Source organism: Grampus griseus (genome assembly GCF_964374135.1).
Source record: "Grampus griseus genome assembly, chromosome: 18".
NCBI classification, from domain to species: Eukaryota; Metazoa; Chordata; class Mammalia; order Artiodactyla; family Delphinidae; genus Grampus; species Grampus griseus.
The window spans coordinates 64,810,294-64,837,300 of NC_139012.1; the positions used below are offsets into that span (position 1 = coordinate 64,810,294).

Here is a 27,007-nt window from a genome sequence, read left to right on the forward strand (position 1 = left end):
GCAAGCCCGTGTTCCTTTATTAGGCATAGCTCTGTGGGCTGGACGTTTGTGCCCCTCACCCCCAGATTCCTAAGTTGAAGCCATAACCCCCAATGTGATGGTATTTGGAGGAAGGCCCTTGGGAGGTAGTTAGGTTTAGATGAGGTCAGGAGGGTGCAATCCTCTTGATGAGATTGGTGTCCCTGTAAGAAGAGACCGGAGAGCTGGCTGGCGCTCTCTCCACCATGTGAGAACACAGCCAGCTGTCCCTCTGCAAACCAGCAAGAGGACCTTCACCAGACACTGAATCAGCCGGCATCTTGTTCTTGGACTTTCCAGCCTCCAGAGCTATGAGAAACAAAGTTTTGTTGTTTAAACCACCCAGCCTGGGGTATTTTGTTCTAGCAGAGCCAGAACTAAGACAGAAGTGACACAGAAAAACCAAACCAAACCAAACAATGTGGGGGAAAAAATTCCCTATGGTCCCACCACCCCAACACACACACTATTAATACTTCAGTGTGTTTGCCACTGAGCTTTAAATAAAAACAGGTTTCGAGGCCATCCCTGCGTGCCTCTGGATTCAGCCCAGGACAACCACAAGTGTAATGTAACTGCTGCAGATGAAAACCCAGGATACATTTTTAACCAAAATGTTGCTCATTGAAAAAAGATTTCCCAGTTCAGCTGATGACCTCCCGGACCTCAGCTGCAGAGGGCATGAGGTGGGCCAGTGGTGCTGCCAGTGTGAGTCAGCAAGCTCGACGGTTGTAGGGCAAAGGGCGAAGCTGGAGATATAAATGGAAAATGAATGCACATAGTACAAAAATGCAAGAATTCACTTCATCTCACATGGGTTCAGTACCACCAGCCTCAGTCACCAGCAGGGGAGTGAAACTGGAAAGAATACGGGGGAAAGTACAAGAAACAAATCGCCAGGAAGACTCCTGAGAGTTCACGGGGGTCAGCAAAGGAGACCCTCTCCAAGCCTTGGGAGGACGTTCTGTCACGAGAGCACCGCTGGCACCTACGGGGACGATCTTTAGTTGCACAGAAAGGACTGAGCTGCTCACAGCAACAACTAGCTGTGACACTCGCCTGTTAAATGCCAGCATCCGGCTGTCACTGGACGACCAGAACTCACAGACCTCCAGGAGCCCCCAAAGGTAACCCCCTAGGCAGCCTGCCCAGGTGGCGAGGTCCCCTCACGATTTCTCTTCCATCTGTGAGCAGAGAAGCCTAACAGACCTACCATATTCAACTGTCCTAAAGTTACAAAAAACCACCCCACTCACACCAATGGACAGATCATCCAGACAGAAAATTAATAAGGAAACACAGGCCTTAAATGACATATTAGACCAGATGGACTTAATTGGTATTTGTAGAACATTCCATCAGAAAGCAGCAGAATACACATTCTTCTCAAGTGCACATGGAGCATTCTCCAGGATAGACCACATGCTAGGCCACAAAGCAAGCCTTGGTAAATTTAAGAAAACTGAAATCATATCAAGCATCTTTTCCAACCACAACACTATGAGATTGGAAGTCAATCACAGGAAAAAAAAAACTGTAAGAAACACAAACACGTGGAGGCTGAACAGTATTACTAAACAACCAATGGATCACTGAAGAAATCAAAGAGGAACTAAAAAAATACCTAGACACAAATGACAACAGAAACACTACAATCCAAAACCTATGGGATGCAGCAAAAGCACTTCTAAGAGGGAGGTTTATAGCAATACAATCTTACCTCAGGAAACAAAAAGAAAAATCTCAAACAACCTAACCTTACACCTAAGGCAACTAGAGAAAGAAGAACAAAACCCAAAGTTAGTGGAAGGAAAGAAATCATAAAGATCAGAGCAAAGGGCTTCCCTGGTGGCGCAGTGGTTGAGTCTGCCTGCCGATGCAGGGGACACGGGTTCATGCCCCGGTCCGGGAAGATCCCACATGCCGTGGAGCGGCTGGGCCCGTGAGCCATGGCCGCTGAGCTTGCGCGTCCGGAGCCTGTGCTCGGCAAAGGGAGAGGCCACAACAGTGAGAGGCCTGCGTGCAGCAAAAAAAAAAAAAAAAAAGATCAGAGCAGAAATAAATGAAATAGAGATGAAGGAAACAGTAGAAAAGATCAATGAAAGTAAAAGCTGGTTCTTTGAAAAGATAAGCAAAATTCATAAAGCTTTAGCCAGATTCATCAAGAAAAAAAGGGAGAGGGCTCAAATCAATAAAACTAGAAATGAAAAAAGTTATAACCGACACCACAGAAATACAAAGGATCCTAAGAGACTACTACAAGCAACTATATGCCAATAAAATGGACAACCTAGAAGAAACAGACAAATTCTTAGAAAGGTACAACCTTGTAAGACTGAACAAGGAAGAAACAGAAACTATGAACAGACCAATCACAACTAATGAAATTCAAACTGTGATTAAAAAACTCCCAACAAACAAAAGTCCAGGACCAGATGGCTTCACAGGCAAATTCTATCAAACATTTAGAGAAGAGTTAACACCCATTCTTCTGAAACTATTCCAAAAAATTTCAGAGGAAGGAACACTCCCAAACTCATTCTATGAGGCCACCATCACCCTGATACCAAAACCAGACAAAGATATAACAAAAAAGGAAAATTACAGGCCAATATCACTGATGAACACAGATGCAAAAATCCTCAACAAAATACTAGCAAACGGAATCCAACAATACATTAAAAGGGTCATACACCATGATCAAGTGGGATTTATCCCAGGGATGCAAGGATTCTTCAATATCCACAAATCAATCAGTGTGATAGACCACATTAACAAACTGAAAAATAAAAACCATATGATCAACAATAGATTCAGGAAAAGCTTTTGACAAAATTCAACACCCATTTATGATAAAAACTCTCCAGAAAGTGGGCACAGAGGGAACTTAGCTCAACATAGTAAAGGCCATATAGGACAAACCCACAGTTAACATCATTCTTAACGGTGAAAAGCTGAAAAGCATTTCCTCTAAGATGAGGAATGAGACAAGGATGTCCACTCTGGCCACTTTTATTCAACATAGTTTTGGAAGTCCTAGCCATGGCAATCAAAGAAGAAAAAGAAATAAAAGGAATCGAAATTGGAATAGAAGTAAAGCCATCACTGTCTGCAGATGGCATGATCTAAACATAGAAAATCCTGAACATGCTACCAAGAAACTACTAGAACTCATCAATGAATTCAATAAAGTTGCAGGATACAAAATTACTACTCAGAAATCTCTTGCATTCCTATGTACTTACTACAAAAGATCAAAAAGAGAAATTAAGGAAACAATCCCATTTACCATCACATCAAAAAGAATAAAATACCTAGGAATAAACCTACCTGAGTAGGCAGAAAACCTGTACTCTGAAAACTATAAGACACTGATGAAAGAAATCAAAGATGACATAAACAGGGGAATTCTGCAGCAGTCCAGTGTTTAGGACTCCATGCTTTCACTGCAGAGGGCCTGGGTTCAATACCTTGTTGGGGAACTAAGATCCCACAAGCCATGTGGCACGGTCACAAAAAAAAAAAAAAAAATACCATGCTCTTGGATTGGAAGAATATTGTCAAAATGACATACTACCCAAGGCAATCTACAGATTCAATGCAGTCCCTATCAAACTACCAATGGCATTTTTCACAGAACTGGAACAAAAAATTTTTTCATCTGTCTGGAAACACAAAAGACCTCAAATAGCCAAAGCAATCCTGAGAAAGAGAAAAGGAGCTGGAGGAATCAGACTCCCTGACTTCAGACTATACTACAAAGCTACAGTAATCATAACAGTATGGTACTGGCACAAAAACAGAAATATAGATCAATGGAACAGGAAAGAAATCCCAGAAATAAACCCACACACCTATGCTCAGTTAATCCATGACAAAGGAGGCAAGAATAAACAATGGAGAAAAGAAAGGCTCTTCAATAAATGGTGCTGGGAAAACTGGACAACTACATGTGAAAGAATGAAATTTGAACATTCTCTAACACCATACACAAAAATAAACTCAAAATGGATTAAAGACCTAAATGTAAGGCCAGATACCATAAAACTCTTAGAGGGGACTTGCGCAGTGGTCCAGTGGTAAAAAATCCACCTTACAATGCAGGGGGCGTGGGTTTGACCCCTGGTCAGGGAACTAAGATCCCACATGCCACGGGGCAGCTAAGCCCACACGCCACAACTACTGAGCTCGTGTGCCTCAACTAGAGCCTGTGTGCCACAAACTACAGAGCCCACATGCTCTGGAGCCTGTGTGCCACAACTAGAGAGAAGTCTGCACACCACAAGGAAGAGCCCTTGCACTGCAACGAGAGATCCCACATGCCGCAACTAAGACCCAATACAGCCAAAAATAAAATAATAAATAAATCTTTAAAAAAATAATAAAACTCTTAGAGGAAAACATAGGCAGAACACTCTGACATAAATCACAGCGATATCTTTTTGGATCTATTCCTGGAGTAATGAAAATAAAAACAAAAATAAACAGATGGGACCTAATTAAACTTAAAAGCTCTTGCACAGCAAAGGAAACCATAAACAAAACAAAAATGCAACCTACAAAATGGGAGAAAATATTTGTAAATGAAGTGACTGACAAGGGTTAATCTCCAAAATATACAAATACTTCATGCAGCTCTATATCAAAAAAAACAACAACCCAATAAAAAAAATGGACAGAAGCTCTAAATAGACATTTCTCCAAAGAATACATACAGATGGCCAAAAACCACATGAAAAGATGCTTAACATCACTAATTACTAAAGAAATGCAAATCAAAACTACAATGAGGTATCACCTCACACCAGTCATAATGGCCATCACCAAAAAGCTTACAAACAATAAATGCTGGAGAGGGTGTGGAGAAAAGGGAATCCTCCTGCACTGTTGGTGGGAATGTAAATTGATACAGCCACTATGGAGAACAGTATGGAGGTTCCTTAAAAAACTAAAAACAGAACTACCATATGATCCAGCAATTCCACTCCTGGGCATATATCCAGAGAAAACCAAATCAGAAAGATACATGCACCCCAATGTTCACAGCAGCACTATTTACAATAGCCAAGACATGGAAGCAACCTAAACATCCATCAACAGAGGAATGGATAAAGAAGATGTGGTACATATATACAGTGGAATATTACTCAGCCATAAAAAAGAATGAAATAATGCCATTTGCAGCAACACAGAGGGAGCTAGAGATTATCATACTAAGTGAAGTAAGTCAGACAGAGAAAGACAAATATCATATGATATCACTTATATGTGGAATCTTAAAAAAAATGATACAAATGAACTTATTTACAAAACAGAAACAGATTCACAGACTTTGAGAACAAACTTATAGTTTCCAAAGGGGAAACATGGTGGGGGGGGATAAATCAGGAGTTTGGGATTAACATATATATAAAATAGATAATCAACAAGGATGTACTGAATAGCACAGGGAACTCTACTCAATATTCTTTAATAACCTATATGGGAAAATAATCTGAAAAAGAATGGATATATGTATAACTGAATCACTTAGCTGTACACCTGAAACACAACATTGTAAATCAACTATATTCCAATATAAAATAAAAAAATTTTAAATGTTTTATAAAAAGTGTTTTGAAACCATAAAAAAAGTTACAATGAACTAAGTTATAGAAACTGAGGTCAAACGTTACTATAGGCAAACCTTGTTTTATCGCACTTCACTTTATTACTTTTTGAAGATACTGCATTTTTTAAATTCCTTTTTCTTTTTTTTTTTTAAACACCTTTATTGGAGTACAATTGCTTTACAATGGTGTGTTAGTTTCTGCTTTATAACAAAGTTGAAGGTTTGTGGCAACCCTGAGTTGTCAGAGGATGGTTAGCATTTTTTTTAGCAATAAAGTATTTTTAAATTAAGGTAGGTACATTCTTTTTGGGACATAACACTATTGCACAGACTGCAGTATAGTGTGAACACAGCTTTATATGCACTGGGAAACCAAAAAATTTGCAAGATGGTCTGGAACCGAACCTCAAATATCTGACGTGTGCCTGCACAAAGCCAAGGGCTGCCTACCATCCCGGTCCCGATCTCCTATCCCTGGTGGTCTGGCCTTGGTGCCTCAGGTGGATGTGAAGTGGGTGCCCAGGGCTGAGCCGGCCTGTTAACACAGCCAGGCCTCAGAAGAGCTGGCTTGGAGCAGGCCTGCTTTCAGGAGGAAGACACCGCCTGCAGTGTGGCCTTCCTTTCGATTTTAAAGAATGACGCGTCAGACGGTCACTAGGAGAGCCAGCTCCACAACTGTACCGGCACGCGGCTTTTTCTAGGGGTGGGAAGTGCCCGACGCCATCCCCTCTATCCTTCCCCCTTCACTCCTACTTAAATTGTTTGTCAAAACCAAAGCTTAAAGGGTTTGTCTCTTGGCCAGTCTGCAGATCCATACTTGGCCTCCCTCTGGGATTCTCTGTCAACCTGCTGACAGGCCGTAGTCAATCAGGGTCATTGACCAGGGTTTGCCACTCTCGCTGGAACAAAGGTGGTATCGACAGATATGGACGCCTGTTTCATCCAAGAGGCGGTAACGCCTGAACGAACCCCAAGCATGCTGATACAGGGCAACCCAGGGCCAAGTCAGATCTGCAGTGGACTTTGGCTTTCTAATAAATGCTTTCACCTACCAGTGCATGAGATGAGGGACTTGGGCCCCAGGCTGTGCCTATAGCAGAAACGTTTAGAACTGGATCTCAGATGGCAGTCGGCATAGGATGGGATTTTGTAGGAATCAACTGTTTTGTCACCCACTCAACAAACATGTTCCTAAACACTCCTGCTGTGTCAGAGCCCGTCCAGCCAAAGGTGAAAAGAGAGCGCTACTCAGGGAGTGTTCAAACCGAGAATATTTACTGTATCACTGCAGAAATTCATAACAGGTGATCACAAGCAGTTCCTTTCCCTGCTTCTGTGTAATTATTAATGTTTTCTCTAGACCTGACCCCTACAAAGTACTCCAGAGCCCCGCCTGTGGTCTTGAGGGAAGAATGCCGGATTGGGGGTGCAGAAGACACGGGCTGCAGTCCCGGCTCTGTCACTTGTTAACCCAGTGATCTTCAGCGCGTCAGTATCTGTACCAGAGTTTCCCCATCTATAAAACGGATACCATCACCTGCCTGGATTCTCGCGCAGGACCACGGTGAGGGCTAAGAAAGCACGACACGCATGTCAGAGCTTCGTAAGCTCTCAGGCAGCATTTGCTCACTGGTAATGAGCAACCACTGTTCTGCAGGATGAAAAAGCTGCAGCCCCCCTCCTGTCCCCCACGTTCAAAAAAGACGTGGGTGCTGGGTTAGGCCGAGTGAAAGAGGAAGCTTTCTTCACTGCAGAACCTGCTCCAGAATCTCCTGTGGTTGCTCCATTTCCCTGTCCTTCTCCAAGGATGCTGAAGGAGACCTCAACTCCAGGTCTCCTCAGCTAGGAAGTCTCTCGCTCCAGTGCAAAGAGCTGCAGTCACTGCAGTGCCCTTCCTGTCTGTCTCTACCACGGGACACCACATTCTCCTGGTTTATCTTCTGCTTATTTCTTTCCTTCCTCTTTTTCCTGACCCCTCCCTGCTGGAGGGTCCTAGGATCTGTGCTCAGTCCTATAAACACTGTCTCCCTGGGGGATCTCATCCAGTCCCAAGCCTTTAAAAAACAAGTTCCATCTATCAAGATGGGATGCCTGCTATAAATGGGCACATCTCCAGGCACCCCCAAAGACTTCAGTACAAAAGGAACCTACTTTAGCCACGTGGGACCTGTGTTTGCAATAGGGTCTTGAATTCCCACCAAAACAACAGGCAAGACTGCCCTCTGCAACCACGAAGCTGATAACAATAATTTTAAATGATTTAAAATAAACCAGTGGGGACTTTCCTGATGGCACAGTGGTTAAGCATCCACCTGCCAATGCAGGGGACACGGGTTTGAGCCCTGGTCGGGGAAGATCCCACATGCCACGGAGCAACTAAGTCTGTGTGCCACAACTACTGAGTCTGAGCACTAGAGCCCACGAGCCACAACTACTGAGCCCGCATGCTACAACTACTGAAGCCCACACGCCTAGAGCCTGTGCTCTGCAACAAGAAGCCACCACAATGAGAAGCCTGCGCACCGCAACGAAGAGTAGCCCACACTCGCCGCAACTAGAGAAAGCCCGCATGCAGCAACAAAGACCCAATGCAGCCAAAAATAAATAAATAATTTTTTTTAAAAAGAGTGAAAACTTATAAAATAAATCAATGTTCAAAGGAGTAAAGGCTAAACATCCCAGTGGTTTCCGAATTCCTTTTAGTCTCGGTATAATAAATACCCAAGGAATGACCAAATACACACCCAAGTCTGATGTTTGGGGCAGACTCGACCAATGAAACAGTAGGTTCACCTGCATCTTCTCAGATGCTCTGACCCTTCCTAAAATTCCAAGTTCTTCCTCAAACCTATTTGGCTCTTCCAATACCCTGCATTCTGCTGATGACGTGAAACCCAAAACTCGGGTCACAAGTTGCATCTATGGTTTAAGTTCTGCACTTCTGCCCAGAGAAGTGGCACCAACAGCAGAATTTGAAAAGCATCTTCCCCAAATATCATATGATATCACTTATATTTAGAATTTGATTTTTAAAAATGGCACAAGTGAGCTTATTTACAAAACAGAAACAGACTCACAGATCTCGAAACCAAATTTCAGGTTACCAAAGGGGAAACATGGGGGGAGGGGATAAATTAGGAGATTGGGATGAACATAAACACACTACTCTAAATAAAGCAGATAACCAACAAGGACCTACTGTATAGCACAGGGAACTCTACTCAATATTCTGTAATAACCTCTATGGGAAAAGAATCTGAAAAAGAATGTGTATATATATATATATATATATATATATATGCATAACTGATTCACTTTGCTGTACACCTGAAACTAACACAACATTGTAAATCAACTATACTCCAATTAAAAAAAGAAAAATAATAAAAAAATAATAATAATTTTTTAAAGAAAGAAAGAAAAGCGTCTTCCTGAAGAATGGAAGGAACGTGGGGGTGGTTGTTTCTACACGGTGGATTATGGGCAACTCTCCTTTTGCATAACACATGTGCGTTTTCCCAGTTTTCTACGATGGCAATATACGACTTCATAATCAAAGGAAGTAGTTATTATAAAAACGGAAATGTTCTTCTCCATAAGGTCTCATAAAAAGCTTGACTACACAAGTGTTGTTTCTCAGACAAAGAGGTCTCAGTGACCTCAACTCACCTCAGCTTCGCCTGCTTTTCCAATCCAACCACTTTCCGTACCACCTGCTGGCAGAATCCGTAGCACATGAAGAGGACGGAGTTCTCGGCGATGTTGGCAATCAGCGCTGGGCTGGTCCCCTTGTAGAAGCCCCGGAAGCCCACCTGGGAGTAGGTCTTCAGGCAGCAGTCGGTGAGGCCCCTGTACAGGTCGGGGAACGTCTGCATCTTCACCTTCATGGTGTCGAAGGGCTGCCCGGTGAGTACACATGCTGTGCCCCCTGCAACCAGGACAGGAATCCTCGTCCAGCACCAGTCTACAGCCACGTGGTAGAGTGCAGCCTCGAGGACCCATGGAGATGAGGGACAGGCAGCCCACCGCAGGGCTTACCTCTGGGTCACTTCATTTTGACCTCCTCCCCCCTCCCCCGCCAACCCTCCTAGCTCAGTCCAATAAAACTTCTAGGGGTCCTTCATGAGTCTGGCACCCCGCTCCAGCCCTGAAAGAGCTCAACTCGGTAGAGGAGAGGACGTGTGTCTGACAGTCAAAGCCACCGGATGTGAAGGTGTGACGTGTGTTCAGGAGCATTGGTCAGAGGGACCTGGGCTCAAAGCCCGACTCTGCTGTGAAATCCTGGCTAAGCGACGTGACCTCCGAGCCTAGATTCCCTATCGGGTTAACGGGAGGATTAGGATAAGGCTCTAACATACTGGCTGCTACACCACAAGTGGCTCATTTACAGCGGTTAACTGTGCCTGTGTGTGCGTCCACATAAAAGGAAGGGGAAGGGAAGAGTCTGGTGTTAATCACGCTTTTGCCTGATGCCCAGTGGTCCTAATGACTATCAGGGAAATAACAGAGGAATAGGCCACAGATAAAGAAAACAAAGGGTCTAATTAGTCCCTGAAGAGCTAAATGTTTGACCCTATGGGAAAACATCTTATTTGGACTCTACCAATAAATGATTTGTATTCAGACAGGAAATGGATTGAAACTTACCCCTGTTTAGCATAAATCATATATTTATATGCTTTTATACGACAAAAGCATTGAATTGCATTCAATTACTTCGATAAAAATTCTGAATGTAAGGAGAAGAATGAACTATTAAACCCTGTAATATCTCCAGACCCTGAACTGGGTCAGCATTTGGGGAACTGTCTGTCACTGGTGAATGCTTCCACCTCCCCTTGGGCCTGGGACGTCCCGTGCTTGTGTCAGGAAACAGCCACTGGATGAGGTGACTAAAACCTCAGCAAAATTGAAGAGAAGGCTTACATATTTCAGAAATGCAATTTCATAACTTAGACATAATACACAGTTACTCCAATGAAGTTGTGGAAAGTAGAGATGGTGGGAGGGCTGTTAAGAATAACTCCCGGGCTTCCCTGGTGGCGCAGTGGTTGAGAGTCCGCCTGCCCATGCAGGGCACGTGGGTTCGTGCCCCGATCCGGGAAGATCCCACATGCCGCGGAGCGGCTGGGCCCGTGAGCCATGGCCGCTGAGCCTGCGTGTCCGGAGCCTGTGCTCCGCAACGGGAGAGGCCACAACACTGAGAGGACCGCGTACCGCAAAAAAAAAAAAAAAAAAAAAAAAAAAGAATAACTCCCAAGGGGCTTCCCTGGTGGCGCAGTGGTTGAGAGTCCGCCTGCCGATGCAGGGGACACGGGTTCATGCCCCGGTCCGGGAGGATCCCACGTGCCGTGGAGCGGCTGGGCCCGTGAGCCATGGCCGCTGAGCCTGTGTGTCCGGAGCCTGTGCTCCGCAACGGGAGAGGCCACAACAGCGAGAGGCCCGCGTACCGCAGAAAAAAAAAAAAAAAAAAAAACATTCCAAAAGAGGTGAATGTCAGAATTTTTAAAGTGGGTTCATAATTTTGACAACCTAGATGCATTTTAATTCTATCACAACAGATCCTACAGTCTATCTTTGATAGAGTGACTGAAGGATATAAAATTCCAAAAGCTGAGCATCCCTCATGGGGTAAAATGCCCTTCTATTGCAGAGACACAGACTGAGCCCAGGCATTCACGGGAGGGTAAGAGGATGCCAAGGGCAAGCAAGTGGGTCCAGTTGCCAAAGTCAGCATCCTCCGCAGTATAGCATTGGGGGAGCGGGGAGTGGTGAAGGGGTCGGGGATGGTGCACAGGGCCTGGGGGGCTTGATTCCACGGCAGGGTGAGGGGCTGACCCAAAGGCACTCAGCGCGTAAGAGGCCGTGGGGTGGAATCCAGGCAGCCCTTGGTTCCCCTGCTCCTTGTCGTCTCTGACCTGGGAGCGCCCTCGCCTGAACTTATCAGTGTCTGCAGACTTCCTCATGAGCCTACTTTGGCCGATTTCTGGTTCATGGAAAAATACTTCGATCTTCCCTGAACCCATGATTTCTTTTTTACAATTAAGAAGACGACAGGGGACTTCCCTGGTGGCACAGTGATTAAGACTCCACGCTCCCGGGCTTCCCTGGTGGCGCAGTGGTTGAGAGTCCGCCTGCCGATGCACGGGACACAGGTTCGTGCCCCGGTCCGGGAAGATCCCACATGCCGCGGAGCGGCTGGGCCCGTGAGCCATGGCCGCTGAGCCTGCGTGTCCGGAGCCTGTGCTCCGCAGCGGGAGAGGCCGCAACAGTGACAGGCCCGCATACCGCAAAAAAAAAAAAAAAAAAAGACTCCACACTCCCAACGCAGGGAGCCCGGGTTCGATCCCTGGTCCGGGAATTAGATCCCACATACACGCTGCAACTAAGAGTTCGCATGCCACAACTAAGGAGCCCGTGAGCCGCAACTAAGACCCGATGCAACCAAATAAATAAATATTAAAAAAAAAAAAGACGACGACAGGATGAGAGAAGGCGGCTCTGACTGCTCTTGATCTGTTGACTCAGGAGGTCCCACCAGATAAAAGGACAATGGGCAACCGGCTCCCCTGGCCTCTTCACTCCAAGGAGCGGTGACCCAATATAAGAATCGGTGAGGGAGGCAAGGGTAAGCCAGGGTCTGCATCTGGGAAGTATGGGCATTCCAGCGCTCCTCCAGCCCTAGAATCATCCAGGAATCTGGAGAACCAAGTAACCACCCAGGCACTTCCAAGTCTGTCACTTGCCTCAGGCTGAAAAAAGGTGACCTTTCTAAAGAGTGGCCTGCGGTGGCAGGTGCTGTCCAGAACTCGATGGTGCCTAGTGGGGCCAGAGTCCGCCCCAGCACTCGCCCCGCCCACCACTCCTCGGCCAATCCTGGGGCCCCTCCTTTCAGGGCTTTAAGACACAGTAAAAAGTCAGCCTGATTTACCAATGACATTTCTAAGGGTATCCTTTCTCTCCCCCAGCAGTTGTAAGGACAGTAACTAGGATTTTCCCTGGAGAGATGACACAGTGTTATTTTTGCACTCTAAGGCCTCTGAAGGCTGCCAGGCTTGGGGTGGAATCCTGCATATCCCAGCCACATGGCAATGGACGAGCGGCTTCAGCTCTCAGCTGTGATATGTTCCAGCTGTCACCCGGGGACACTCCCACACCATACCCTGACTCATAGCTCTAATACAGTGGGAACTACTCTACCTTCTGCTGTGTTTGCAACACAGTATCACACCTGTATTAAGTGGATTCATTCCAGGGTTAAAGCATGTCGTTTCTGGAGCTACAAAGGCAATGTCTTCACCAGAGCTCACTTGCAGAAGGTATTTGAGGAACAAAGGAGGGGTTTTCTCTGGGATTACCTGCGGCCCCCGCCGTAAGGTCAATGGCAGCTTGGATGGCAGGATTGGATTTCATGTTTGCCCACTCCTCTGCTGGGTTCCGCGGAGGGCAACTCTCACGAGCTTACAATGGGCACCTCATATTCCTAGAAGGAGGCAAGAGTTCACCATCAGTCGGGCCTCCGCAGCCCCCCTTTCTCTAGGCCTGCTGCCTAGCTACTGGACTTGAACTTCAGGGAACCGGGAAACTGTCTCTACGTTGCTCCAAAGGAGGGGGCTCGAGCTGTCACAGCAGCTTAGTGATCCGCCTCCCCTTCTCCCTGCCCACCACCTCCCCATGAAAAGCACGCAGACCAAAAACCTTGCTCACGTAGCACTGCTACAGCCACAGGTGAGGGCACTTCAACCAACCTTTCTGAAACCCTCAAGAAACGAATGCCAATAAGCAAGCCAACCGCACATCCCAAGCCCCATCAAACCAGTTTTTCAGAGGCCTAAGTTAAACCATCAATCCACTGGGTTCTGTTCCAAATTCAGACAGCGGCCTGAGACCCTAAGAGAAGGTCACAAAACAGTAGCCTGGAAAGGAATGGGTTAGGAGCTCGGCCAAGTGACACACGCCTGGGTCTGAATGCTTGCTCTGCCACTGGTATGGTGGCCCTTTGGGCCCCTAAAGCTGGAGGTTCCCGTCTATACAAGGTGAAAAATAAAAGTACTATCATTATAATACGAGGACAATCAAACAGCCACATCGGACAAATACGATGAACTGTGAACACACACCAGGAGGTCTTAGAACAACTACAAAGCACAGCACCAAACATTACTATCATCATAGGCCTTCCAGAACTTCTCAACCATAAACATGCACACGAATCACCTGGGGACCTTGTTAAAAGGCCGATTCTGATGTGATTGGCTTCAAGTGGGACCAGAAATGCTGCCTGCCTTCACCTGCTCCCAGGTGAAGTTGATAATGCCTGGCTATTAACCATACTTTGAGAAGCAACCCCTGGGTCCATTGCGCCCCTAATTTGCTTGATAAGAATCACCTGGGACACTTGTTAAACATTCCAATAACCAGGCTGCTCTCCTGGAAATGTTGATTCAGTAGGTTTGAGCTGGAGCCTAGAAGTTTGGGAAAACCAGGGTCTACTCCTCTACTTTAGACAAAAATCAACCATTGGCAAGGCATGGACTTAATTAATATTGACTAGAAAAGGAGAGGTGTTTCATTCACACAGAATATTAAAATAACCAATACAGAAACCAATTCTGTATGATTTTCAAGCTATGTCACTGACCTAACGCCTGAATAACAAGGAATGCTTTTTATCCATCACACTGAAGACCTGTGTGATCCCAGTCAGGACACCTCTCAGAGGAGGGGGTGGGCAGGCTGGATGACCAATGAATACCGACATCTTCCTAATCAGCAGCAGCGGAGAATAATTTTAGCCACCAAGAAGTTTTTTAACCACTTGAAGCATGTTGTCAATGACTAGACACCAAGAATCTTTACAAAAAATGTTAAAACCAGCAACAGCACAAGAACACTACTTAATAAAGCAACTAAAATTAGACATACAATTAGATGTACAAAACACTGACTTTATGTTACTGATACACCTGGAGAGGCAGTACCAATTACTAAGGTTGATAAGACGGTGACCATCCAGTATCTAGAGAAGGATATCAAGGTCCTAACCCAATCTCTTCCTTTTCCAGATGGAAAACTGAGTCCAGAGGAAGACAAGGACTTGTCCAAGGTCATACAACAAGTCCGTGGCAGAGACAGGATTCAACTCAAGTCTTGCCTTTTGGGTCTGTTCTATCAAGCAGAGTATTCCCACCTGGCCAAAAAGAGAAAACAAAACACCCAACCCTGCATTTTAGAGGAAAATGGAGACAAGGGGGGAAAGGAGTCACAGACAGGTCACATCCAATGCAGCCCATTCCCTTGGCGGGGGTGGACATTTCTTTCTTAGAAGAGGCACAGCAGATGGTACTGTGTCATCAATGCGAATTCAACCCTTTTAGATTCGACCCTTTTAGGCAAGTCAAACAAACACATCAACTCCTACAAATAACTACTTGTAGAATTATTAGAACAGTTAACAAACAGTCTTAACAGATTAACTCAGAAGGGGCATCTGTTTCAAATTACGCGTAGCTTTGGCTTGAAGGAGGCAATGGGGCGTGGAGGCAGCCAGACTGATCAAGTTGAGTTAATTAAACTGATTCGTGAGCCTTCGTACCAACTGGAAGAGAAAAATGGAATCCTTTCAGCGTCCCTTTACCCTTCCTTCAAACTACACCGGAGTCAAACTCCAAACGAAACAACGCAGACCATGTATCTTTTTCATTCCTTCGGGAAATTAACTTATCGTGTGGGAGAATCCGAGGAGGCCGCATTCCCCACTAGGTAACACGAATTGCTCCGGGAAGATTCCAGCTTCAAGGCCGAAGCTGGCGCCCGCCATCCGAGCGCCCAGAGCTGGTGGGGCCCACGGGCGCTGGGATGCAAACCAGTCTCGCCGCTCAGCAGCTGGCTCGGGAGCTCCTGCTCCGGGGCTCGGGATCCCGATCAGCACAAGGGTCAGCTTAAGGAGACAACTTCCAACTTTGTTGTCTTCCCGGCCCTAAACGTTCGCTGACTCTGCCACAACAACCTGCGAGGGTCTCCCATTCATAAGCGCCTCCGCCCTCCCTGCCCGGCGCGGTGCCGGCATGACACTACGACCGGGCAAATGAGGGCAACCTTTCCCGGGACGTGACCACTGCGCGCAGGAGGCGGCGGGGCCCGAGTCTCCATGGAATCCCAGGCAAAGCGCGGGAAGGCGGCGCCCGCGGGCCCCCGGGCACGTGTGCGGCGCGGCGGGCCCGGGACCCCGGATCTCCACCCCGCCTCGCGGGAGGGTCACGCCGCCCAGGCGCGGAGGCCGGCCGGCCGGCCCGCCCGCTCCCTCTCCCTCTCCCTCCCTCTCCTCCCGGCCGGTTGCCTGCAGCCCGCGAGCGCCCGGCTGAGTTGCGCTCACCGCCGTGCCGACTGGCCACGTCCTACTCGCGCTCCGCCGCCAGCTCTCGACTCTGGCTCGGCGGCGGGGGCGGCCGCTTAACACCCACGTGGGCTACCGGCCGGCCCTCCGCCCCGCCTCCCGCGCCAGACTGCCGCCGGCAGGCGCCCCGCGGGCTCAGGAGCGACCCCTGCGGCCGGGACGGGCTGCGCTGGGGCCGGGGCCGGGGCCGGGGCGCCTCCCGCCTGCCGGGGAAGCGGAAGTCGGCGCGGTGCGGCGGCGCGCTCGGGCCGGGGGGCGCGCCGGGAGCGGGAGGGGCTGGCGGGGCCGGGGGGAGGGCTGGGAGCCGCGGCCTCCACGTCGCTTTCCTGCCGTTCGGTTCCCGGAGGCCCTCGGTGAGCTCGTCTCTAGTTCGACCTCAGGCGGGGCGGGGGCGGGGGCGGGGGCGGGGGGTGTCGGAGTGAGGACGAGGGACTGAAGTCTTCAGGCTGATTAGCTTTGCAGGGACTCGGGGCTCAAGGCTTTAATTTTATGTTATAATTGAGTGCGAAAGTACTGGAAAGGTAGTGATGAAAAATAAATTTGCTTATTGCTGGTAAAAACAAAACCCCAAACATTTCCCAGTCCGCCCTCCGCGAGGACATCCATCTCCACCGATGACATTTCGGAAAGCACACCCACCGATGAAAACTGTAACTCTAAATGTCCTTTTAGTTTCCAGTGAATTATAGGCTAGTTCTATGGTTCTCTGGAATTTTATTAGAAAGCAGGAGTCTGTTGTGCACCGGGAGTAAAGGAATTTTCTCTAGTGCCCCAGGCAAAGACCCGCACAGCTGGAAGTGTCTTGGTCTATTACTGACAGCTGCTCGATGTTAACAGCCGCGGCCTTCGGAGTGCTTTGGTTCAAACCTCATGGATTTATTTTCCTTTTCTACACCGTGTTTTCTTCCTTAAACCGTGCTATCGTTTTCTTTTACAATTTTCTGCCCTGTTTGGATGTGGTGTTAGACTACGGCCAATGTAACTTAAGTGATTTCGGGTGAGGGCCAGTGACAAATATTTGAGGTGACTTGTGTTAGTCCTTAAACACCGGTGCCGAGCTGAATAGACCTTGGGGAAGGAGGGAAAGGGGGAGGTGCTGTGAAGGTTCAGAGCTCCTGATAAACAAGGGCCCTCCTCAACCCAGCCCAAGACCGTCTTCTGCTGCGCTTTAGAACTCAAGCTTCCGGAACAAAATTTAATTACAGAAGCAAGCCAGGGCGTTTGAGTGACTTGCCCAAAGTGACATGTAACATAACAAGTGGGAAGCAGATCAGGACAGAACCTATGGTATAACGTCCTATAGGACTAGGACTTTCAGTATCACCTGGCTTTTGCAAACCAGAAAGATGAGGCCCAAAGGAGCTAATTAGGACAGGCTTAGATCTCCTATTACAGATTAGAAAGAGCTGGACTTGGAGCCAGGCCACTTGTGTTAAAATCTCTGTGAACTTTAGTGAGTCATTTAACCCTTTTAAACCCCAGCCATCACGTAACAGTATCTTGGCTTCCTCTGCAACCCCCTGCTGTGGGGGCCTTGGGGGCAATCCAGCATGGGGGCAGGGGAGGGCACTGCTACTCCAGATCTGGGTCTCCCTGAGCTATCAGCTCCCCCTTGATACTTTGTCCTTTCTGGCTTTAGCACCTTCCTCTCCTACCCTCATAAGGGCTGTCCCAAACTCTCTTCACTCTCCCCAAGCCTTTTACATTTCTTCTCTCCCTCGCCTCCCCTAAACAACCCTCAGCCTCAGTTCTGTAAACTAAGAAGCAATTAGGAAGCTTCTGTGCAACTCTTTAACCCCTAATCTGCAAAGTTGCCTTTTTGCACAAACTCTTCTCTGCCTGCTGTCCTGCTTGCTGTACCCCACGGCTGGCAATGATGCTGGTGAAGAAACTGAGGCTTAAAGAGGTCAAGTGACTTGCCCGATGTGCTGGTTAATGATACTAAAAGGAGAAATAATTTCACCACTTGAAGCTTTTGGGCCCTGATACCATGTGGGTGTGTTTTAACAAAGTGTTAATTGGAGTGGCAGATAATTCGAAAACAAATTACTAAGGGGGGAGCTGGGACTCAACCAAGTTCGTGTTGTTAACTGCTACACTGTACATTAATACCTCCCAGAAGGCCTCCTCTTAAAAGCAAGAGGGTTGCAGGAACCAGAAGTCCTTTCTCCTGGAATAGATCTCCCTCCATAATATTTTATAAAATAACCTCAACTGCTTAAAATCCTTCACAGCAGTGGCCCTATCTGCTATCTTTGCTTTAGGAATAGAGAAATATGTAGATGTAGAAAAGCTTAACATCTCACAGGAGCTCAGGGAATGGATTGGCAAACCACCTGGTTGGCATTAAATCATGAAAGTGTCCATGCAAGCTTTGTCCTAAGGGTAATTCCCCAGCAACCCAATGCCCTCTTGAGAACAGAGTTTTAGAGTCATGCATCACTGCTCTCCATAGAGGTTAGTCAACCCAATGGTATTTCAGATCCAGGTTCAAAACAGCAAATAAGTCAATGCACTGACCTCTTTGCTCCAGGCATCTGTTTGCTGAACTTAGGATTGCACAATCCAGGAACATCAGTGGGGCTGGCTCTGGGATGAGAGGGCAGGTATGACGCAGGTCAGAGGTGAGGGGACAGACAGAGTGGTTACATGGAAAAGGGACCTTTTGCTGCTTCAACAGAATTTCACAATGTGCTGGTTAATGATACTAAAAGGAGAAATCATTTCACCACTTGAAGGCTTTGGACCCTGAAACCATGTGGGTGTGTTTTAACAAAGTGTTAATTGGAGTTGCAAATAATTCAAAAATATAAATTATCTCTGATTCAAGGGTACTTTTAGTTAATGAGAAAGAAGAAAAAAATGCTTTGATTACACAATTTCAACTCCCATTGAACATTCCTGGCTGCTGATGTAACTTATTGAAAACTCCCTCAAAATATTTTGGAATCAGGTAGAGTATGTATTTGAAATAAACATGGGTTTGGATTTCTGTCTTTCAATGTGGAATAAGGGGGTAATTCGTGTCTCATGAAAGAGTTGTTAGGGCCATATTTTAAAGGGGGACAATTTCTTTTGTCTTTTCCTTGTCAGCTTTTTAATGGTACAAGCAAAAATAAGAAAAAGGAAGTCAGCAAATGTGCACGTTTTATGAGCCTTAAGTTTGAATTTGTAAAATATGTGTTAAAAATAAGATAACACAAAGAATTAGGAGAAATGCCCATAAATGGTTAAACTTAATGGGTTATCAATAAGAGGAAATACTATGCCATAATTTTAAAAATCATATTCTCATATGTTTTAGTACATATTTGGCTGCAAGTAATAGAATGTCCAACTGTCAGTATATTTATTTTGAATATAAAAATATATCTAGAAGTAGGAAGTTCCAGGGTTGATTAAGTTAGCAGCTCAAAAGTATCTGGGCCCCCTTCTCTGTGATTCTCTTCGCTTTTCCTCATGACCACAAAATGGCTGCCACAGCTCTACTGATCACATTCTCACATGCGACATCCAAAGGCAGGAAGCATTCTCCCATACTAACTTTTTATCAGAGAAAAATATTTTCCTAGAAGCCCTCTGTCAAACTTCTCCTTATATTTCATTGGCCCGGAACTGGGTCTCATGCTCCCCCAAACATAAACATTGGGAAGAGAATGAAGTTAACATGATTGGTTTAGAACAGGGGTCAGCAAACTTGTTCTGAAAAGGACCAGCTAGGAAATACTTTAGGTTTTGCAGGGCATACAATCTCTTGCCTCTATTCAACTCTGCTGTTGTAAAGCAACAGCCATAGACGCTGCCAACAGATAAGTGTGGTTGTGTTCTAATAAAACTTTATGAACACTGAAATTTGAATTTCATATACTTTTTACCTGTCACGAAATATTCTTCTTCTTTTAACTTCTTTCAACCATTTAAAACTGTAAAAAACAGAAACAAGCAATAAAAACCATTTTGTATGGTTCGTGACCATAAAGAAGTAAGTGGCAGTCTAGATTTGGCTACCAGGCCATGATTTGTCAACCTCTGGTTTATCCTCTTGGGAATAAGGAGAGACCCACCTTCCCGGAGACATCACCACTGCAGACCTTAAAAAAGTAAAATAAAATAAAGCAGAGTTCTATTAGGCAATCAAGAAGGTCCCCTACCATGTATTTAGGATATGGAAGAATGCTCAGGATATAAATTTTAGAAGGCAGATTACATGTCAATATGGACTGGATGATCCCAACTAATCCTGCCCGTTGAAACCCCCGCTCTTCACCAAGACCTGTATTAGACATGGCTCCTCAAATGCCTTTCCTGGTCCCTGGTCCTCCTAAACAAATTAGATCACTGCTTCCTATCAAACTTTCCTAACAAATTTAGCACCGATCATGTGCTAGGCTCTTTGTCAACCCAAACTGAGTGCTGGAAATACAGAATGAAAGAGACAATGGCTAGCCTTAAAGAGACCTCAGTCCAAGCAGAGGAGGAAGAAACAAATAATTATAATTCAGGGAGAGCGTGCAGCAAGAGGGGTATGGGTAGTGTAGCATCTCGGAGAAGGGCATGAATAAAAGATGGAAAAGAGGGTTTCAGGGGAGGCCCCTAGGAGACCCCCGTATCAGGGTGGGTTCTGAAAGAAAAAGTGGCCCTTTTTTAAGAGGATGAAAGTCTGTTGATGTACCACCCAGGGCTCTTAGCTGCAATCAACAGAAGCTATCTCTGGCTGGTGGAGCACAAAAGCAGCTGGTTAAAAGGATGCTGGATGACTCTCACCACTGCTGAGTAGGGAGATGGTACTTCCTGAAGAACTTGAAACAAGTCCTCAAACCCACTGCAGAGCTGGTCATCCGTGGAACCCATGCTGCAGCTCCTTCCGAGCTGTAGATGTTATCGTTTGTACCACTGTCCCATTTGTGCCAGGGCCTCAGCCTTGTAGCTACTGCTCTTCCAAAGCTGGGCACCTTGGTTCCCAGCTCTGCCCAGTAAATCACTGCCACGCCATGTTCACTGCCTTGTGTTTCTCATTCCAAGTTGATGTCTCCTGTAGATACAGCTGATGGTTGGAGTCCGGGTCACGTGCCTGGACCCTGATCTGTAAAGGGAGGGCTGGGAGTGTGGGGTTTCTGGCTTCTGTCTTGGAGAGGAAGGACTCGCTTGTTAGGAAGTTCCCTGAATGTAGGTAGGGTTTTCAGACAAGTTTAAGCAGCCAGAAAACATGACACATGCCCACTCCAGATGGGCCAAGCATTCCTGTCTGGGGAAACGGCACGTCTGAAGGCACAGAGGTATGAAACAGGACAGCACGTTTGGGGAACTATAGCAGTTTGGCTCTGCTGGAGTATAAAGCAGGGAGTGCTGGCAGGTGGGGCTCGGAGGTGGAAGGAGCCACCTGCAGAGTTCTCAGGGCCGCTGTTCTCTAATCTACTCAGTGTCCCCAGCTAAGGCACAGAAGCTGTGATTTACACCTTGCCTGGCCCAGGGCTTTGGCCATGGAGGGTTTTAGTCACTATCTGTTGATATGAATCATTATAATAAATCTGTTGGATTGCATCATTGTTGTAAAATTTACCAGTATGAAAGTTGCCGGTGTATACAGTTCTCTTGTGTGTGTGTGTGCTTGTGTACACATGTGTCTTTCCCCACAACTGGGCCTATCTCCAACGGATACTCTTCTAAAGGCTAATCTGCTTTCAGTATGAGAAGTATTCAATTACTAACATTCAGAGCCGCGTCCGTATTCTCTGATGATGCCTCCATTTGAATGTAAGATCAAAACCATTTTTAAAAAGTCATAAAATATGGCTTGAGAAATAGAATGAACAAGAATCCATCTCATCGTAAAATAAATGGAAAACATTATCAAACTTGCCGATCGTTTACACTTATACCAAATTAATGAGCCAAAGTAGGCAGTGCAAGCATTTTATATATTTTTCAAACAAAGTAACTGTAAAGGCCATTTCTTTTTGCCTTTATTTTTTTCTATTTCGATTATTAAAATCTGCAAAATCTACTTATTATTGGTTCTATTATCTTCAAAATACAAATATATCAAAAGTATCTGATGAATACATTTTCTCCTGTAGGCTCCCCTTGTCCTTTCTCATCTTCACATCTACAGCAATCAGGTATATGCCTTCAAGTTTTCCGAGGCAACAAGCATTAAATTCAGCTTGAACTATCAAAGAAGTACCGCCATCAGCTCGGGGACTTAATATATAGTATCTTCACGGTCAGATCTGGGGGAACAGTTCCTAGTTTGGTCACTATTAACCAGAGCAGGGCAGGTGACACAAATGATGGCAGAAGAGTTGCCTTGGTACCCATCATGCTCTGCATCAAGCTCACAGTTCTTAAATCTTTCTTCTTCTCTCACGTATTGGGTGGGCCAAAAGTTTCCTTCGTCTTTTTCCGTAAGATGACTCTAGTAGCACTTAGATGTCTTTAACTTCATTCGAAACAATTTTGTTAGATTGTATGTGACAGCTGTCATATCAGTGTGTATTTAAAAAAAAGACATCAAAATCGGTGAATTGTTGTGTAGCCATTTTAATATTGGACATGGAAAGGAAAAAAGCCACATTTTCGGCATATTATGCTTTATTATTTCAAGAAAGGCGAAAACGCAACTGAAACACACAAAAAGATTTGCGTAGTGTACGGAGAAGGTGCTGTGACTGATCGAACGTGTCAAAAGTGGTTTGCGAAGTTTTGTGCTTGGAGATTTGTCGTTGGACGATGCTCCATGGTTGGGTAGACCAATTGCAGTTGATAGCGATCAAATTGAAACAATAATTGAGAACAATCAACGTTATACCACGTGGGAGATAGCTGACATACTCAAAATATACAAATCAAGCGTTGAAAATCATTTGCACCGGCTTGGTTATATGAATCGCTTTGATGTTTGGGTTCCAATAAGTTTGGCGACAAAAACCTTCTTAATCATATTTCTGCATGCGATTCTCTTCTCAAACGTAAGGAAAATGTACCAGTTTTAAAACAAATTGTGACGGGCGATGAAAAGTTGATACTGTACAACAATGTGGAATGGAAGAGATCGTGGGGCAAGCGAAATGAACTACCACCAACCACACCAAAGGCTGGTTTTCATCCAAAGAAGGTGATGCTGTGTACATGGTGGGATTGGAAGGGAGTCCTCTATTATGAGTTTCTTCCAGAAAACCAAACGATTAATTCCAACAAGTACTGCTCCCGATTAGACCTACTGAAAGCACGAAAAGCATCCGGAATTAGTCAACAGAAAACGGCATAATCTTCCATCAGGATAACGCAAGAATGCATGTTTCTTTGATGAGCAGGCAAAACTGTTACAGCTTGGCTGGCTGGGAAGTTCTGATTCATCCACCACTTTCACCAGACGCTGCACCTTCAGATTTCCATTTATTTCAGCCTTTACAAAATTCTCTTAATGGAAAAAATTTCAACTCCCTGGAAGACTGTAAAAGGCACCTGGAACAGTTCTTTGCTCAAAAAGATAAAAAGTTTTCAGAAGATGGAATTATGAAGTTGCCTGAAGAATGGCAGAAGGTAGTGGAACAAAAGGGTGAATACGTTGTTCAATAAAGTTCTTGGTGAAAATGAAAAATATGTCTTTTATGTAAAAAACCGAAGGCACTTTTTGGCACACCCAATATTTTGTTCACTGTGGTCAGTGGCAGGTTTGAAGTTTGTCTCTATTCTCTTGTGGAGAATCCCCTTCTATGAGCCAAACAAGACAACCCAAGAAGGAAAGCTGTATATTGTATGCCCAGAAGGTTGTGTATATTGATTACTTATTTATTTATTTTCATATTTTCACTGTTTTTTATTTCTTTATTTTTTAAAAAAATATTTATTTATTTGGCTGTGCCCGGTCTTAGTTGCAGCACACGGGATCTTCTTTGCCTCATGCAGGATCTTTAGTTGTGGTGTGTGGGATCTAGTTCCCTGACCAGGAATCAAACCTGGGCCCCCTGCGTTGGGAGTGCAGAGTCTTAACCACTGACCACCAGGGAAGTCCCTATCTACTCTTTTTTAGATTTCCTTCCAGTTTAGGTCACCAGAGATCACTGAGTAGAGTTCCCTGTGCTAAACAGCAGATTCTCATTAGTTATCTATTTTATACATAGTGGTATATATACGTCAATCCCAATCTCCCAATTCATCCCACCACCCCCCCTTGATCATTTAATACAGGGTTAAAAATTACACGTGTGATTTAACACCAAAAATATGATGGGGTGCTGGGTAGGATTTTTCTTGTCCAAACTGATGCTAAGATTCAGTGCTTAGGGGAAGGGCATTCTAGAGAGAGCCACCACAAGTGGCTAATAACGCCTCCTTGTAGGGTTAACCACGAGGTGTCACACCTGCTGCTTCCTCATCCATCAGCCCGACCCTCCTTGCCCAAGCTCCGCCATCCCAGCCTCCTGTTCCATCACTGGGAGAGGAATTGATTAAGTGTGTGAGGGGAGAGGTTAGTCATGAATCGTAGGCCACCTGGGGGAGAGGGGGCAGGGAGGGTGCAGGGCTTGTGTCGAGACGCCTATTCCTTCCCTTCACAAAATCATTTGGGTCACCAGGACATTGAAAGGAATCCACTTAGCTCTCTCCCAGCTGGCCACTAGTGCACTTACTGTCCAAGCAGAGCTGAGCATGATGAGGGGGTCTTGGAAGAGCTTGTCTTGGGACAGCTGGTGTACAGGGGTCTCATGAACATGAGGACTGGTGTCTATTTCTCACAGAGAGATTCTGAAGGTGGGGAGGCTTGGCCAGCTGGTTCGAAGGAACAGTGGCCTGGGGAAGGGTAGCAGGGTTCTCAGTGGTTCCCATGATTCCCCATGAAGGAGAATAGTACAGGAAGGGGAGACGTAGGGCTGCCCAGGGAGCCAAAGGAGGTGATACCCCACCAGAAGAGGGCATTTGGGGGTGAGCTAACAGCAGCAGAAGGAAGCCTGGCTGCCCTTCTCTGAGGAGGTGCTTCACTGTGGAGAGGGCTGCGGTGACCCTGAACACCATCCCTTAGGAAGCATTGCTTTGCTTCATATACTAACTATGTGTCTAAATAGTTAAATGTAAATACAATCACAAATGAATTAGAATTAAGAGCACAAACAACAAAAAAGGCAAGACTGCCGTTTCTATCCCCTTCCTGCCCCATCCTTGAGGGGCTTGAGAGGAGGGAGAGGAGAAGAGAAATTGGGGTTGAAATTGGATTGGACTGAATTATCGTAACCAAAGGATCCAAAAGTTCTGACATTAACTTGACCACCCTATTTTATTTTTTTAAATTTTTATTTATTTTTGGCTGCGTTGGGTCTTTGTTGCTGTGTGCAGGCTTTCTCTAGTTGCCGCGAGCGGGGGCTACTCTTCGTTGGGGTGTGCGCGCTTCTCATCGTGGTGGCTTCTCTCGTTGTGGAGCACAGGCTCTAGGCACGCAGGCTTCCGTAGTTGTGGCTCACGGGCTCAGTAGTTATGGCTCACGGGCTCTAGAGTGCAGACTCAGTAGTTGTGGCGTGTGGGCTTGGTTGCTCCGCAGCCTGTGGGATCTTCCCAGACCAGGGCTCGAACCCATGTACTCTGCATTGGCAGGCAGGTTCTTAACCACTGTGCCACCAGGGAAGCCCTGACCCCCCTATTTTAAAATGCAACTTAGGCCCTCCTTCCTCTGCTGCACACTTCATTTTCTGTAGCACATCATGTGCTATATATTTCACTTATTTATTATGTTTTATTTACTGTGTTTCTCTTCCTTTCTCACCTCTACCTTCATCCCCAAAATGTAAACTCCTCAAGAGGAGGGATCTTTGTTTCTAACTGATGTTTCCCTAGCATCTAGAATTATACTGTCCATTTTGGTAGCCCCTTGTTACATGTGACTACTTAGTTTAACTTAATTGCAATGAAGTAAAATTTAAAACTCAGTGCTTCAGTTGTACTAGCCACATGGAGGTGCTAAAGAGCCGTCTGTGGCTAGCGGCTACCATATTGGTCAGGACAGATACAGGCTATTTCATCACCACCAAAATTTTATTGAACGTTGCTGACCTAGAACAATAGCTGGCATGTTGTAGAGCTCAATACGTATTTGTAGAACAAATGATTGAATGGCTGAGTTGTTTTAAGACAAGATAGGCCAGTGGTTAAGAGAAGAGTATCTAGAGGCAAATTGCTCTACTATTAGTCATTGTGTAAACTTGAGTAAATTAAGACAGTGCACCCATCGTTAGGCAATTAGCTATTTATGAACTTTTTTTTTTTTTTTTGTGGTACGCGGGCCTCTCACTGTTGTGGCCTCTCCGGTTGCGGAGCACAGGCTCCGGACGCGCAGGCTCAGCGGCCATGGCTCACGGGCCCAGCCGCTCCGTGGCATGTGGGATCTTCCCGGACCCGGGCATGAACCCGTGTCCCCTGCATCAGCAGGCGGACTCTCAACCACTGCGCCACCCGGGAAGCCCTATTTATGAACATTTTAAAAGTGCTTTTAGGGAATTCCCTGGCGCTCCAGTGGTTAGGACTTCGTGCTTCCACTGCAGGGGGCACAAGTTCAATCCTGTGGGAGCTAAGATCCCACCAGCCACGTGGTGCAGCCAAAAAAAAAAAATGTGCTTCTAGAAAATTGATTATTCTTTGCAAACACAGACAGATATAACCACTGAAAGGATACACAAATAAAGGGATACACCCATTCTTTGGAAGGCCCAGTATATTTGAGGCAACCTGGCCTAGAGATTAGCACAGGCTCTGGAGTCAGAGGCCTGAGGGGGAAATCCCAGTATCTCTTCTTCCACTGGGGTGAGAATAAAGAGAATGATTCAGTTCTACCAACTGTTGCGTTAAGTACCACTCCGCCCATGCCTGTGCCTCTCAGCCCCCCATTTTTACACTCCATGTGGTCTCATCAATGAAGAATTCCACGTGCCACATTCTAACCCTCTCTTTATCATAGGATCCTTTCCTCACTGTGTGTAAAATACTAAAGCATGGCA

The 27,007-nt window shown here is 45.9% G+C and overlaps 1 protein-coding gene across 3 annotated transcripts in view; it reads right to left on the minus strand.

Annotated features, from left to right (window-relative positions):
• Window positions 1-18,655, minus strand: part of SLC25A15 (solute carrier family 25 member 15) — a 45,415-nt gene extending 26,760 nt beyond the window's left edge. The window contains exons 1-3 of one of the 3 annotated variants that reach the window (XM_082675395.1): window positions 18,546-18,655; window positions 12,988-13,112; window positions 9,299-9,557 (exon numbers count right to left, since the gene is read on the minus strand). In XM_082675395.1, the coding sequence (XP_082531521.1) occupies window positions 9,299-9,557; window positions 12,988-13,042 (314 nt within the window). In that variant the 5' untranslated portion in view covers window positions 13,043-13,112; window positions 18,546-18,655. Of the gene's footprint in view, window positions 1-9,298; window positions 9,558-12,987; window positions 13,113-14,674; window positions 14,796-16,004; window positions 16,047-18,545 lie in introns of those variants that run through there. The other 2 variants (XM_082675393.1, XM_082675394.1) reach the window with 2 other exon arrangements.
• Window positions 18,656-27,007: the final 8,352 nt, after the last annotated feature.